Genomic DNA, 12,873 nt, shown 5'->3' on the forward strand with positions numbered 1-12,873 from the left:
CAATTACACGTGTGTGTGCCACTTTCACCCATTAGATACACAAATATTAATAAGAAATTTTACTCAAAGTTGGCAACTGTGGAGTAAATGGACACTCCCTTATGCTGCTGCTGGGGAAGTCAAACACATCACCTTTCCAGAAGTGAATCTGGTAAAATTTACCCCACTATTGGGAATCTGTTCTAAGGGGTCATTGGAGATGTTGATAAAGATTTTTCTAAAAGGATGTGCATTAGCACATTTGTGTGTGTGTGATAACAGAGTAGGTGTAAAACAAATTATACTATATCTAAGTCAGAGAGGACTCCCCTGGTGGAGCAGTGGTTAAGAATCCATCTGCCGGGCTTCCCTGGTGGCGCAGTGGTTAAGAATCTGCCTGCCAATGCAGGAGACACGGGTTCGAGCCCTGGTCTGGGAAGATCCCACATGCTGCGGAGCAACTAAGCTCATGCACCATAACTACTGAGCCTGTGCTCTAGAGCCCGCAAGCTACAACTACCGAAGCCCATGTGCCTAGAGCTCATGCTCCACAAGAAGAGAAGTCACAGCAATGAGAAGACCATGCACCGCAACGAAGAGTAGCCCCAGCTCACCACAACTAGAGAAAGCCCGCACATAGGAACGAAGACCCAACGCAGCCAAAAAAAAAAAAAATCTGCCTGCCAATGCAGGGGACTGGGTTCAAGCCCTGGTCCAGGAGGATCCCACGTGCCACAGAGCAACTAAGCTTGTGCACCACAACTACTGAGCCTGCTCTCTAGAGCCTGCGAGCCACAACTACTGAGCCTGCGAGCCACAACTACTGAAGCCCGCATGCCTAGAGCCCATGCCCCGCAAGAAGAGAAGCCGCTGCAATGAGAAGCCCGCGCACCGCAACTAAGAATATCCCTTGCTAGCTGCAACTAGAGAAAGCCCGCGCACAACAAAGACCCAACACAGCCAAAAATAAATAAATTAATTAATTAAAAAAAATGAGTCAGAGAACACTGTCGTGATTAAAACCACATTTCTCAATCCAGATTGCAGCAAGATTAATGTACTTTTAAGTCTTCTATTCCGAAGTTTCTGAATGTGACTTAAAGAGTTTGTTTTTTACTTCCCCACACCGGGAGTCTGCTCTGTTTATGAGGCCTGTGTTCATGACTCAGATTCTGAGACCAAGAAGACACACGAGTTCACAGCTGCACACTAACCCTGAGTGGCTGCAGTGTGAGGAGCGAGCCTCGTGCCAACTGTGGATGGCACCAGGGCACTGAGCACCCTGTGATGAGCCACTCTTCTCCTTCTCAGTTACAGCCCTGATGCGCAGGGAGGCCTGGCACCCTGGGCCCAGCAAGCAGATTCACTGGATACTGACCATCACAGGCCCAGGAACTAAGAGGTGCCCCTGGCCAAGCCACACAGGTGCAGGGCGGGTGACTCTACACATGGAGCCCTTAAGGCCCCCTGAACCTCCTTCTCAGATCTGTACCTGTGAGTGCTCTGGGACACACACGTGCCTGTGCTTGGTCTCTCTAGGATGTGTACCTGTCCATGCTCTCTGGGACATGTATGTACCTGTGTGTGCTCTCCTTGGGAAGAATGAACGACAGCTCTGCTCCGGCACTGCTCTCCAGGGTGGCGTTGGGGACATGGTGGTGGACCAGCCGGGAGATGCCCTCGGGGTTGCAGTGAGGCTCCTTCACCAGCGTCATGTGGTAGCCTGCGCCTAGTACACCCAGGAGCCCAGTGAGGCTGCATCCCACTCTCCTCCTGGCCCACCCAGGGCCCCGGGCTCCTGCAGATCAGCCTCCTGGGAAAGGGGCTGCAGAGCTGGGGCAAGGGAACTGGAATTGATGCATCTCAGGGCACCTCAATACTGTCCTGAGGGTCTCACCACCCCACCTCCACCCGCTGGGGAGAGATGCTGGAGGACCTGGGTTGCTGAGCATGATAAGGAGATGAAACCAGAGCTGGACTTCAGATGTCAAGTCTCAGATACTGGGGTACAAATTGTCCCCAAAACCCCTTCTCCCTGCTTTCTCGGTAGCAGAACCTAAGGATAAAGGCCACTCTCTTACAGCCTCCCTCCAGCCTAATGGTGACCATACTAGGTCACCTTCTGCTTTCAGGGCTGTGTGCTGGTCAGAGGAAGCTGCAGATGTGAGGGGTGCAAATCCTGGGGTGTCCTGGGGGTGGGGTGCTGGTCTTCTGTATTGGCTCCTTCTGCTGGCGGGACATGGATGTGACCTGGCATGCCAGGACCATGTTAGACCATGAGTTGTCCTCGAGATGGGAAGCCATGCTCATACAGCAAAGATGGGGCTGACTCCACACGCTGCCCACCAGCCCTAGACAGTGCCGTGGGACCCTCACTTGTTTGGGAGCTGCAAGGCTGGCGAGCAGGCTTGGTCTCTGCAACGGCACCCCTGCTCTTGGTGGCCCTGGCACTTGACTGCTAGTCCACTGCTCAAAGCTGAATGATGCTCCAAATCAAGACTACCTGCTTCATTCCTTCTTCATTCTCACAGGCCCCTCTGCCTGGGGCCTCGGGTCTCTACCCACAGGTAGCAGAACAGGATGTCTAGAGAAGGCCTCTCTCTGCTTGATCTCAGGGGCCCTTCGGGAACGTTACCAATGGATACTTTCTCCAGCACACTGGGCCAGCAACGCTGACCCCACACAGAATGGAGTTTCGGCTGCCTGCCCCGTTGCTTGCCTGTGGCCGCTCACCATATTTCTGCTTCAGGAACAGAGATGACCCGCAGCACTGCAGCTCCCCCTTGGCCATGATGGCGATGCGGTCCCCCAGCAGGTCGGCCTCATCCATGAAGTGGGTGGTCAGCAGGATGGTGTGGTCACTTTTGTGCTGCTGAAGAAGGTCCCAGATGGCCCTCCTGGAGATGGCGTCCATGCCTGAGGTGGGCTCGTCCAGCATGAGTACCTGGAGGGCAGAGGAAAGGGCTTGTGATGACGGCAGAGCCATGTCCTAGGCCCAGGCTGCTGTGCTGCAGGCCCCGCCGCCCCTACCTTGGAGCCTGCGATGAGGGCAATGCCGATGGAGAGCTTGCGCCTCATCCCCCCGCTCAGGAACCTGCTCCGGGAGTCCCCCTTGTCCTCCAGACTGAGGATGTGCAGCATGCGTTTGACTTCTTCAGGGCACTTCTGGCGCGACAAGCCTTTCAGCTGACACAGCAGGGGACAGAGATCTGGCAGCGGCTTCTGACGGGAGGCCAGCCTGTCCAGCTGGCACTGGAATGGTGCTGTCTCCGTCCCTCCCCAGGCTGGATCTCGTGTCCTGACACCCACCCACCCCACAATTCGCGAACGCCTCCTCGGAGCAGGTTCAGTTTGCTGGGAGGCTAAGGGCTCACATGGCTGCCCTGGGGACCCGAGCATGTAGGTGATGGAATAACCATGACGACCCATGAATCCTGTCACCTGCCAGCTCACCTGAGCATAGAAATACAGGTGTTCTGCAACAGTCAGGTTGTCAAACAAGACATCATGCTGCGGGCACAGGCCCAAGCTCTTCCGGATCTGAGCCATATCTTGGGAGATTTCGTATCCACTGATATATGCCCGTCCACTGGTCGGGGGAAAGAGACCTAGGGCCGAGCAGAAGACCCCGGGGCTCAAGTTCAGCACGAACATCCTCCAGTAGCATGGGAAGTGCTGAGCCTTCCTGGTTCACACGGTGTGCACCCTGCCGTGTGGGTCTCCGGAGACAGAGGAGGGTGGGGGATGCCCACTGCCAGGATGTGTGGCTTGTAAGGAATGAGAGAGGCGCATCCCCCACGCTCTCCGAGCCCAGGTCCTACTCGAGCCTGTTCTCAGGGAGGACAGGACGACCGTTAGGGCTGGGCTGGCTCATTCAGGACGGCTTTGTAGGAGAGTGGGCTCGGGACTAAATCAGCGTGGGTGGGGCCACCTCTGTGTGGCCTGAGAGGCTCCCACCCTGTTCCCAGAGCCCCTGGGGCTCCACTAGCTATCAGCACAGCAGGGGGAGGACAAGAGCCACCTGAGGGCACAAGGCCGGGGCAGCCTGAGGTGGCCTTGAAGGAAGGGCCTGGAGGTCAGGGTAGGGCATGAAGGCTGGGCCCCTCACCAGTGAGCATGGAGAGGGTGGTAGTCTTCCCCGCGCCGTTGTGGCCCAGCAGGACAGTGATCTGGCCCTCATACAGGTTCAGGTTCAGGTCTCTGACAGCTGCCTTGCCCTTGTTCCCCACTCTGAACACCTGCAGGAAAGGCAGAGGGTGGCCCCAGACTTCAGGAGCCCCTCACTGCAAAGGGCCCCTTCTACTCCCCTCTGGAATACCCATCCAAGCGTCTGGGGAGGAGACCACGCCCAGTACCACCAACCAGCGCACAGAGAGGCAGGAGGAGGACTGAGAGGAGGCCTCGCTGCTTCCTGCTGCTCTCCGCCCCACCCCAGGTCCACAGCACCCAGGTGTTTTGGTGTCTCGGCAGGACTAGAAGGCCCATGATGCCCAGGCATCGTATACGGCGAGCTCAGAGAGCATCCACTGCAAAGCTGGTCAGAGGTTAAGTGGGGCAGCACAGGTTGCTGACTCGACCCTGAGCCTCCACACTGGGCCCTGGGGACACAGCCTGAGGGATGGCTGGTGCCCAGGAGAGCCGGTCAGAGGGCAGCCATAGGAATCCAGGAGAAACAAGGCCCAAAGGATGGTCTCCGCCCCATGACCCTGCGGTCCCCGTCCCCATAGGTATGGCACCTTGGACACATGCTTGATCTTGATCCCGGCTACCAGGTCCTCTGGCTCAGCTTCAAAGTACTCGGTCCTAAGCACTTTCTCAGGGTCATCGTCTTCCTCCTCTTTCCCTAGAACTGTCCTCGGGTGCCCGCACCAATATGAGGGCTAGGATGGAAATCAGAAGCTCTCAAACAGCCAATTCACGTCAGTTCATTTTGTTTGTGACAACCAACTGACAAGCTAGAGCAGACAGTAGCCGCCCTTAGACTCCCCTGCAGGGAAGACGCTGCTTAGAGTTCAGAGTTGGGGTGAGACCCAGTGCAGTTCTGCACCCAGCTGCCCTGGGAAGCTCTGAGACTGTTTCCTATTCTGCTGAAGGGGCTTACTATGCACGTCAACTCAGAGGTGATACAGGGAAAGTTAACAATGGAATTTAATACAAAAACAGGTCATTAAGTCCAGCCCAGAGCCATGTGGGGCAAGCCCCCAGCTGCATCCTTACTCAGCCACGCAGGCACTCGTGAAATAAGCAGGAGAAGCCCAAGGGCCAGCCTCCCTCTGCTGGGAGGAGGCCTCCCCTTCTACAGTCTGGCCCCAGCAGTGCAGGTGTCACTTGAGGGTGACACACTGATGGCACAGTGGCTGGGCAGGGTCACAAGAGCGGTGAGCACAGGGCCCTGGAAAAATCCCCACACCCCGGAGGGAAGCCCTGTGGGGGGAGAACAGCTCACTCACAGCTCTAGTCCCCACGTACCCCACGGCCTGGGGTGGTTCCTCATATCACAGTCCGTTGGTTTTAGGGGACACATGGCTCAAGTTTTAAGTGACTGAAATCAGAATGTGTCTTACAAATCACAGAAATGCCATAGTTTTAACTGTCAGTATCTTTCTTTCTTAGTGACGAAGTAACGGTGCCTCTAAGAATCAGGGTCATCTTAGATTTTTTTAAAATGTATTTATAGCTTTATTTTATTTTTATTTATTTATTTTGGCCGCACCACACGGCTTGTGGGATCTTAGTTACCTGACCAGGGATCGAACCCTACCCTGGCAGCGAAAGCCCAAGTCCTAACATAACCACTGGACCGCCACAGAATTCCCCAAGGGCCATCTTAGATTTGATGAAATACAGTAAATGGATGCTTGATAAATATTTGTTGAATCAAAGAATGAACGATGAAGTGGCACCTGGCTAACCTAGCTCACCAACAGGGAATTAAGTTAATGATAGTGGTACATCCATGGAATACTGTGTAGTCATTAAAAAGTGAAGTTGGTTGATAAAATCACATATGTTTAAATAGAAATATATTTATACATGAAATTTAAAAATTTATAAACATATGTAGATAAAAATCTAAAAGCATATTTGTAAATAGACCACATGTATATGTACTTAAGATATCTAAGCTGTACTGTTACGTTAAAAAAAAAAAAAGCAAGTTTCAAGCATTTTTACAATATAATCCCCCCTTCTAAAAACAAGCGTATATATGTTATAGCTGCACATGCATAGAAAATCATCTGAAGAGCTACACCTCAAAGTGTCAGCGATGTTCATCTCTGGGTGGTGGGAGTGTGCTGTGCACTCCAGCACGTGATCGTTTTTACACAAAGCTCTATTACTTGTAGGCAGAAAACCCAACAAGATGTTTTTTGAGAAAGACGGCTGGGAGGGGGCTGTGTACTGGCCCTGTGGCAGGCCAGCCAGCGCCAGCTCCTCCTCTCAGACCTTGGAGCGCAGGGATAACCTCGCGCGTGGGGGTCTCGGGGCCTCTAGGACACACGGCTCATGACAGCACACAGGGCATGCATTGCATGTCAGGGACTAGAGGTGCCTGGGGTGGGTGCTGGGCCCACCTCCACCCCTACAGAGGTGGCTGTCAGAACTTACCAGGATGAAGAAATACCAGGGCTGGGGCACGCCGAACTGGCCTGGGAAGATGGCCTCCACATACCAGGTCACCAGGCTGTAGAGGACGGAGTCTAGCAATAGCATGCCGAGCACTTGCCCAAAGGAGAAGTCGTCGTCCACATTGACAGGACTCAGGAGGTCTCGCCACTGGACACCTGTGCCTGGAAGACACGCCAGGAAACGGGCCTGAAGCGGACCCGTGGTCGCCAATGTACACGTGTGCGTAGCAGTGCAAAGTCAGTGTGACGCTTCCCTGCCTACAGCAAACCTGACAACTTTCTTCAGGCCTTTAGACAAGAGCAAGTCACCAAATCGGTGTCATAGAACTAACAAAAGCTTGTGAACTGACGAGAGGGGCTCATGGTTGATTTATGACATATACACACATAAACACATATCTATCTACATAACATACTTGTACATATACACGGATGCACATACACGTGTACATACACACACACACATACACGTATGTGATCTGGGTAAGGCCAACACTGGAAGAGGGTGCATTTAATATAAGTCTTTTCAAAAAAAAGGAAACACTCCCAGCATAAATAAAGCTCTGTTTAGTGGTGCTCGTGGTGTTCTGTCCTCTCTCTGGTTTGCAACATCACAGTCCAAATGATGCTTGGGGATTCTGTGCGGCTGGACCACCTGGGTTGGCTCGAGGGCCCATGATGGAAATGGCTGCTCTCCAGCCTTGGTCACTGTTCACTTTCAAACAACTAGAAGTTTGTCTATTTTAAGAAAATTCAGGGACTTCCCTGGTGGTGCAGTGGTTAAGAATCTGCCTGCCAATGCAGGGGACACGGGTTTGATCCCTGGTCCGGGAAGATCCCACACGCCGTGGAGCAACGAAGCCCGTGTGCCACAACAACTAAGCCTGCACTCTAGAGCCTGTGAGCCACAACTACTGAGCCTGCATGCCACTACTGAAGCCCACAGGCCTAGAGCCCGTGCTCTGCAACAAAGAGTAGGCCTTGCTTGCCACAAATAAAGAAAGCCCGCGTGCAGCAACAAGGACCCAACACAGCCAAAAATAAAAAACAGGAGAAATTTTTTAAAAAAAAGAAGAAAATTCAGTATAGAATTTTGAAAACCAAGAGGTGCCATGTAGTTAGACTCCTCTTTATAAATGGCTTTTTAAAAAGCATTTGAACCCTGGAAGGGACTATGCCTTTAAAAAATCTACATTTTATCACACACTACTGAACATGGAGAACCACGTATATTTAAAAGCACCAATGTCATAGGACTTTTGCCAACTGAAGAAAAAAATTCTAATTAAAGATAAAGCCACACTAAAGGTTCCCGAGGCCACCCACCTCCCTCCCTCCTTAGACCCACAACTAGGAAGCTACAACTAGGAACTGCATGACTGGAAGAAACCAGAGCATTCAGCCTGATAGAGGACATCTGGGTGGGGCGGGGTGAAACCATCCCAAAATGCACTCAGGTCAGTCACTCAGAAGCAAGGTTGTATTTCACCTCCTGCTAGCAGAGCCAGAGCAACACCAGGAGCTCCCGGGAGACGGACACCGACACAACACCAGCCACGCATAAACTCATCCTGTCCCTTCTGTCTCTGCTTGGAACCAAGGCAAGTCAGACAGAGGCAGGGCCGAGTCTGGGTCCACTTGCCTCTTCAAGGCCCTTCTGTGAGGTGGTCTGAGTGATCCAGAAATGAACGGGGCCTTCTCCTAAGAGGTGAGCACTCCATCTCTGGAGATTTCCCACTAGATGTGGGGTTAAGGGTTAAACTAGGCGTCCTCTCAACCCTTTAGAGGAGCAGCCTTGACTCTACCATGTGAAATCTGAGCATCTCCTGCAGGGTTTGCAAAATGGGAGCCCACAGGCCAACGTCAGCCCTAGAGGTGTTTATTTGACACCCTTGACATTTTAAAAATCAGGAAATTTCACAAAACTCAAGAAAGCAATGTCCTGGTCTGTGACTTGTTCCTCTCTCAGGCCTTCCTGCCGTCATCACCAATTACTGCAGGAGGTATCAGGGAAACAGGAGGAGGGGAGATGCTAGTTCTACAAGTTCACCAAGAGCTGGGAACCCTTCGAACCCCGCAGACTGAGACCTCTGGCCTAGGAATCCTAAAGCCTCGAGAGGCAGGCAGAGACTCAGAGGTGACCAACTTGAATCCCACCACTGGCAGATGCAGACGCTCACAGCCAGCGTTTTCCTGAAGTAACGGCCAGTTCCAGGCAGGGCTTCGAGGGGAGCTCAGAGCCGGGACCGCAATGGCCAGGTGGTGGCCAACATTGCATTGGACACCTCAACTCTCTGTCCTGTGAACCACGTGTCTCTGACCTACCTCCCCTGTGGCTCTGGTCACTCCTCCCCGTCTGCCCTGGGCGCGAGCCTCCCCCTCGCCGAGGACCTGCCTTCCAAATGCACTGTTCGTTTAGCTGTGCTGATGTGTCTGATTATCGTTGGAGCGACAGTCTTGAGTCTGGAGGCCCCTCTGCTTAGACCCTCTGGGGGTAACTGAATCAGCAAGGACAGACCGTGTAAAGGAAAATACTCACCTTTTGCTTCAAATTTTCCTATGAGCTGGGCTCCCATTGCCATGGCAACATTGGACAGGAGGCAGGAGAACAGCTTCTGGCTAAGCGTCATCCAGTTGTATCGAGGGGCAACGAAGAAGTAAGGGATGTACATGAAGAAGTAGAGGAAGCCCCCGATGGCTGCTGCCACGTTGGCTATGGGTGGAGAGAGGAAGACAAGTGTGCCAGAACCAGGCGAGGGTATCTGCACTGATGGGCTCCATCCGTGGCACAAAGGACGCCTCTCTCGGGTGAGCTGCCCAACCCCAGCCTGGCAGGAGCCGGGGACACGGGGACACAAGCCTCAGTGCTGGGGGGGGCGCTCCATGCTCGGCTCTCAGCCTCTGCCCTTGTTGGCGTGCCTGTGCCCACCCCAGGAACCCCAAGGGGATTTCTCCACCCTCTCCTGCAGACCTACCTCCAGCTATCTGGGCATCGCACACCTGACACGACTAACACGGAGCATCTGATCCCCCGCCTGGTCCTGCCCCATCTTGTTCACTTGTGCATCCCACAGATACTCGCTGGGCACCTGCTCTGTGCCAGGCCCTGTTCCAGGCACCAGGAAACAGAACAGACAAAGCCCTCCACTTGGGGAGCTTAGGATCCAGTGCGGACACAGCCAGTAGACAAGAAGGTAAGTAAAGCAGATGGTGCTGGGTGGGTACAGCCCTGTGAAGAGCAACAAGCCACAGACCCGGGACAAGACACTCCCTAGGCTGAGGGTTGCAACTATAACCAGGTGGCCAAGGAAGGCTTTGATGAGGAGGTGAACGTGGAAAAGACCTGAAAGAGGTAAGGATGGGGTGGTGGAGGTGTGGGGAGACAGCATGGCTTCAGTCGACGCAGTGCCCTTACACCCTTTGGTCTTAAGACTCCTTTAGCTGTAAACAGTTGTTGAGGATGTCAAAGAACTTTGTTTATGTGGGATACAAACATTATATATATGTCAACATTCCACTGTGTCAGAGATGAATACTAAGAAAATGTTAAGATATTTAAGAATAACAATAATAAACCCATTACAAGTTAACATAAGTATTTTTATGAACAACACCTGTATTTCCCACAATTTAGTGGGAAGAGTAGCCTTGTGTAACATTCTTGCAAACCTCTGTAAAGATTTAACCAATTACAACTGGATTCTCGTATCTGCTTCTGCATTCACTCTGATGTATTGCCTTGTTTTAGGTGAAGTGAATGAAGAAAATGAGCTTCACAGAGATCAGCAGTTGGAAAAGGGACAGGAATTTTAATAGCCTTTTTAGGTATTTTGGATATTCTTTGCTACCACACCACCACTTAACAAGGGGTGGTTTCTTAAAGGTGAGGTGCCACGTGGAATCAACCTGAACAATGAACTTTTTATACTCTGTTATGTGAAAATCTATTGTTCCATCTTGTACCTGGAATGGGTTATTTACTATTCTTGCATGATTTTGTAACATGATGCATGGCCATTTGGAAAATATTGCTCGTTGGGCAAAGAACATCTTCCAAATGTTGACACATTTTATTACACCACATAAAAAAATCACACTGGGTAATATTATCACTAATTTCATAAAAAAGTAAGTAAGTACTGGGAGGCTGTAAAGCTCATGGTGGCAGATTAAAGTTTGCAAAATTCTATTTTTGTTGCCTGAAAGCCTGAATTTTGTAATTGACATCAGATATTGCCAATTGTTTTCCTTAAAAAGGCAGCTCACACTTGAGAAAATGCTTACCAAATACCAGCAAGTGAATGACAGTGTGATGGTCATTGTTTCAAGCAAAAATGGTGTTCCATGAAAAAAGTGGCTAGTTTAGCTGACAACTCGAACACCTGCACACATGCTGTTCCTCAAGAGAATCATTATACTACAATACTCAGGAAGCACTTTCTGTGGACATCTCATTCAGTCACGCAGAATATTAGAAAAGTATACTTGAGAGTCAAAGGTTAACAAAATTAACATTTTTTACTGTTCCGTCAGGGACATTTTTGAGTGAAACTGGCATTTTTGTTTGTTTGTTTACAAGAGTGTGTGGTGTGAAGAACACGCCACTGTCAAGTGCAGTTTGGAGCCTGTCTTGATCGTGCTCAGGGCCGGCAGTTTTACCACTTTTGCTTTTGCACCATCAGTGCACATGTCAACATGGTAGAAAAGGCAAATGACATTCTGATATTATCACAAAAAGTTCTGATTTTGTGAACCTCTAAAGGTCCCAGGAGCCCGTGGACCACACTGGAGAACCTCTGACCTGGGCAGAAACTGAAGAGGGGCAGGGGCAGAAGCAGGGAGGCCAGTTATGGGGCTACCGCCGTCAACCAGGCTGGAGATGACAGTGGCTTGGGCCAGGGCAGGGCTGTGGGGGAGGTGGGAGATGGCTGGAGTTCAGGGGTACCTTGTGGTACAGTGGACAGGATTTGACTGGACTGGGGCAGGATGCTAGAGGAAGAGGAGTCGAGGGCATTCCCAGGTTTTTAGTGTGAGCACATGGTAGAGATGGGGAAATGGGGTTTTGAGGACACCATCAGTAGTTCAGGACACGTCTGACTGAGACACATGTTAAACATCTAAGGGGAGTTGCTGGGCATGAGTCTGAATCTGGGAATTATCCCCATGTTTAAAGCTCTCCAAGGGAGTAAGTTTGAGTAGGAAAGAGATAGACTTCAAAACAAGAATATCAAGGACTTAAGGAGGAAATGAAGAAATGCTTCCATTGATAAAAGGAGGATTTTTCCCCACAAAAATGGATGAAGAAACAAGAATAAGTGGATATGTACAACAATCAACTGGATAGTTGGTAAAGGATAAATATAGTCATAGAAATAAAATCTCAAAGATGAGACACAGTTTAGAACATACACAAAGAGAGAATTAGGGAATTAGAAGACAACTCTAAGGAATTCATATAGAGCTCAGCACAAAGAGATTTTTTTAAGGTATGAAAAAGTAGTTAAGAGACATAAAGAACAGACTGAGAGATATACTTACACCCAAGAGGGGTCTACTATAAAAAAAAGCAAATATAACAAGTATTGGTGAGGATGTGGAGAGACTGGAACACTTTTGCACCGTTGGTGGGAATATAAAACGGTTCAGCTGCTGTAGAAACAGTATGGCAGTTCCTCAAAAAATTAAAAATAGAATTACTATACAATCCAGTGGTTCTGCCTCTGGGTATACACTCAAATGAACTGAAAGCAGGGTCTCAAAGAGATCTTTGTACACCCATGTGCATAGCACCATTATTCACAATAGCCACAAACGTGGAAGCAACCCAAATATCCATTGATGAATGAATGGATATGCAAAGTGTGGTCTATACATATGATGAAATATTACTCAGCCTTACAAAGGAAGGAAACTCTGACACAAGCTGCAACAGGGATAAACCTTGAAGACATTATGCTAAATGAAGTAAGCCAGTCACAGAAAGACAAACGCTCCATGATTTCCACTTACATGAGGTCCTGAGTAGTCAAATTCATAGAGACAGAAAGTGTAATGGTGGTTTCCAGGGTTGTGGGAACGGGGTAGGGAGTTAGTGTTTAATGGGGGCAGAGATTCAGTTTTGCAAGATGAAAAGATTTCTGGGGATGGATGTTGGTGACAGTTGCATGACAATGTGAATGTACTTAACGTCACTGAACTTTACACTTAAATGGTTAAGGTGGTAAATTTATGTCATATATATTTTACCCCATTAATAAAAAAAAAA

At 50.3% G+C, this 12,873-nt stretch overlaps 1 protein-coding gene across 3 annotated transcripts in view; it reads right to left on the reverse strand.

Moving 5' to 3' along the window:
* ABCA3 (ATP binding cassette subfamily A member 3) overlaps positions 1-12,873 on the reverse strand; it is a 44,745-nt gene that overhangs the window by 14,686 nt on the left and 17,186 nt on the right. For 2 of the 3 annotated variants that reach the window (XM_024759427.1, XM_024759428.1), the window contains 8 exons: positions 9,148-9,321; positions 6,589-6,770; positions 4,716-4,859; positions 4,088-4,217; positions 3,433-3,587; positions 3,010-3,201; positions 2,713-2,923; positions 1,558-1,708 (listed from right to left, as the gene is read on the reverse strand). In XM_024759427.1, coding sequence (XP_024615195.1) covers positions 1,558-1,708; positions 2,713-2,923; positions 3,010-3,201; positions 3,433-3,587; positions 4,088-4,217; positions 4,716-4,859; positions 6,589-6,770; positions 9,148-9,321 — 1,339 coding nt within the window. The remainder of the gene's footprint in view (positions 1-1,557; positions 1,709-2,712; positions 2,924-3,009; positions 3,202-3,432; positions 3,588-4,087; positions 4,218-4,715; positions 4,860-6,588; positions 6,771-9,147; positions 9,322-12,873) is intronic. The other variant, XM_024759429.1, reaches the window with a different exon arrangement.

The sequence above is a fragment of the Neophocaena asiaeorientalis genome, unplaced genomic scaffold (genome assembly GCF_003031525.2).
Source record: "Neophocaena asiaeorientalis asiaeorientalis breed wild unplaced genomic scaffold, Neophocaena_asiaeorientalis_V1.1 scaffold254, whole genome shotgun sequence".
In the NCBI taxonomy this organism is placed as follows: domain Eukaryota; kingdom Metazoa; phylum Chordata; class Mammalia; order Artiodactyla; family Phocoenidae; genus Neophocaena; species Neophocaena asiaeorientalis.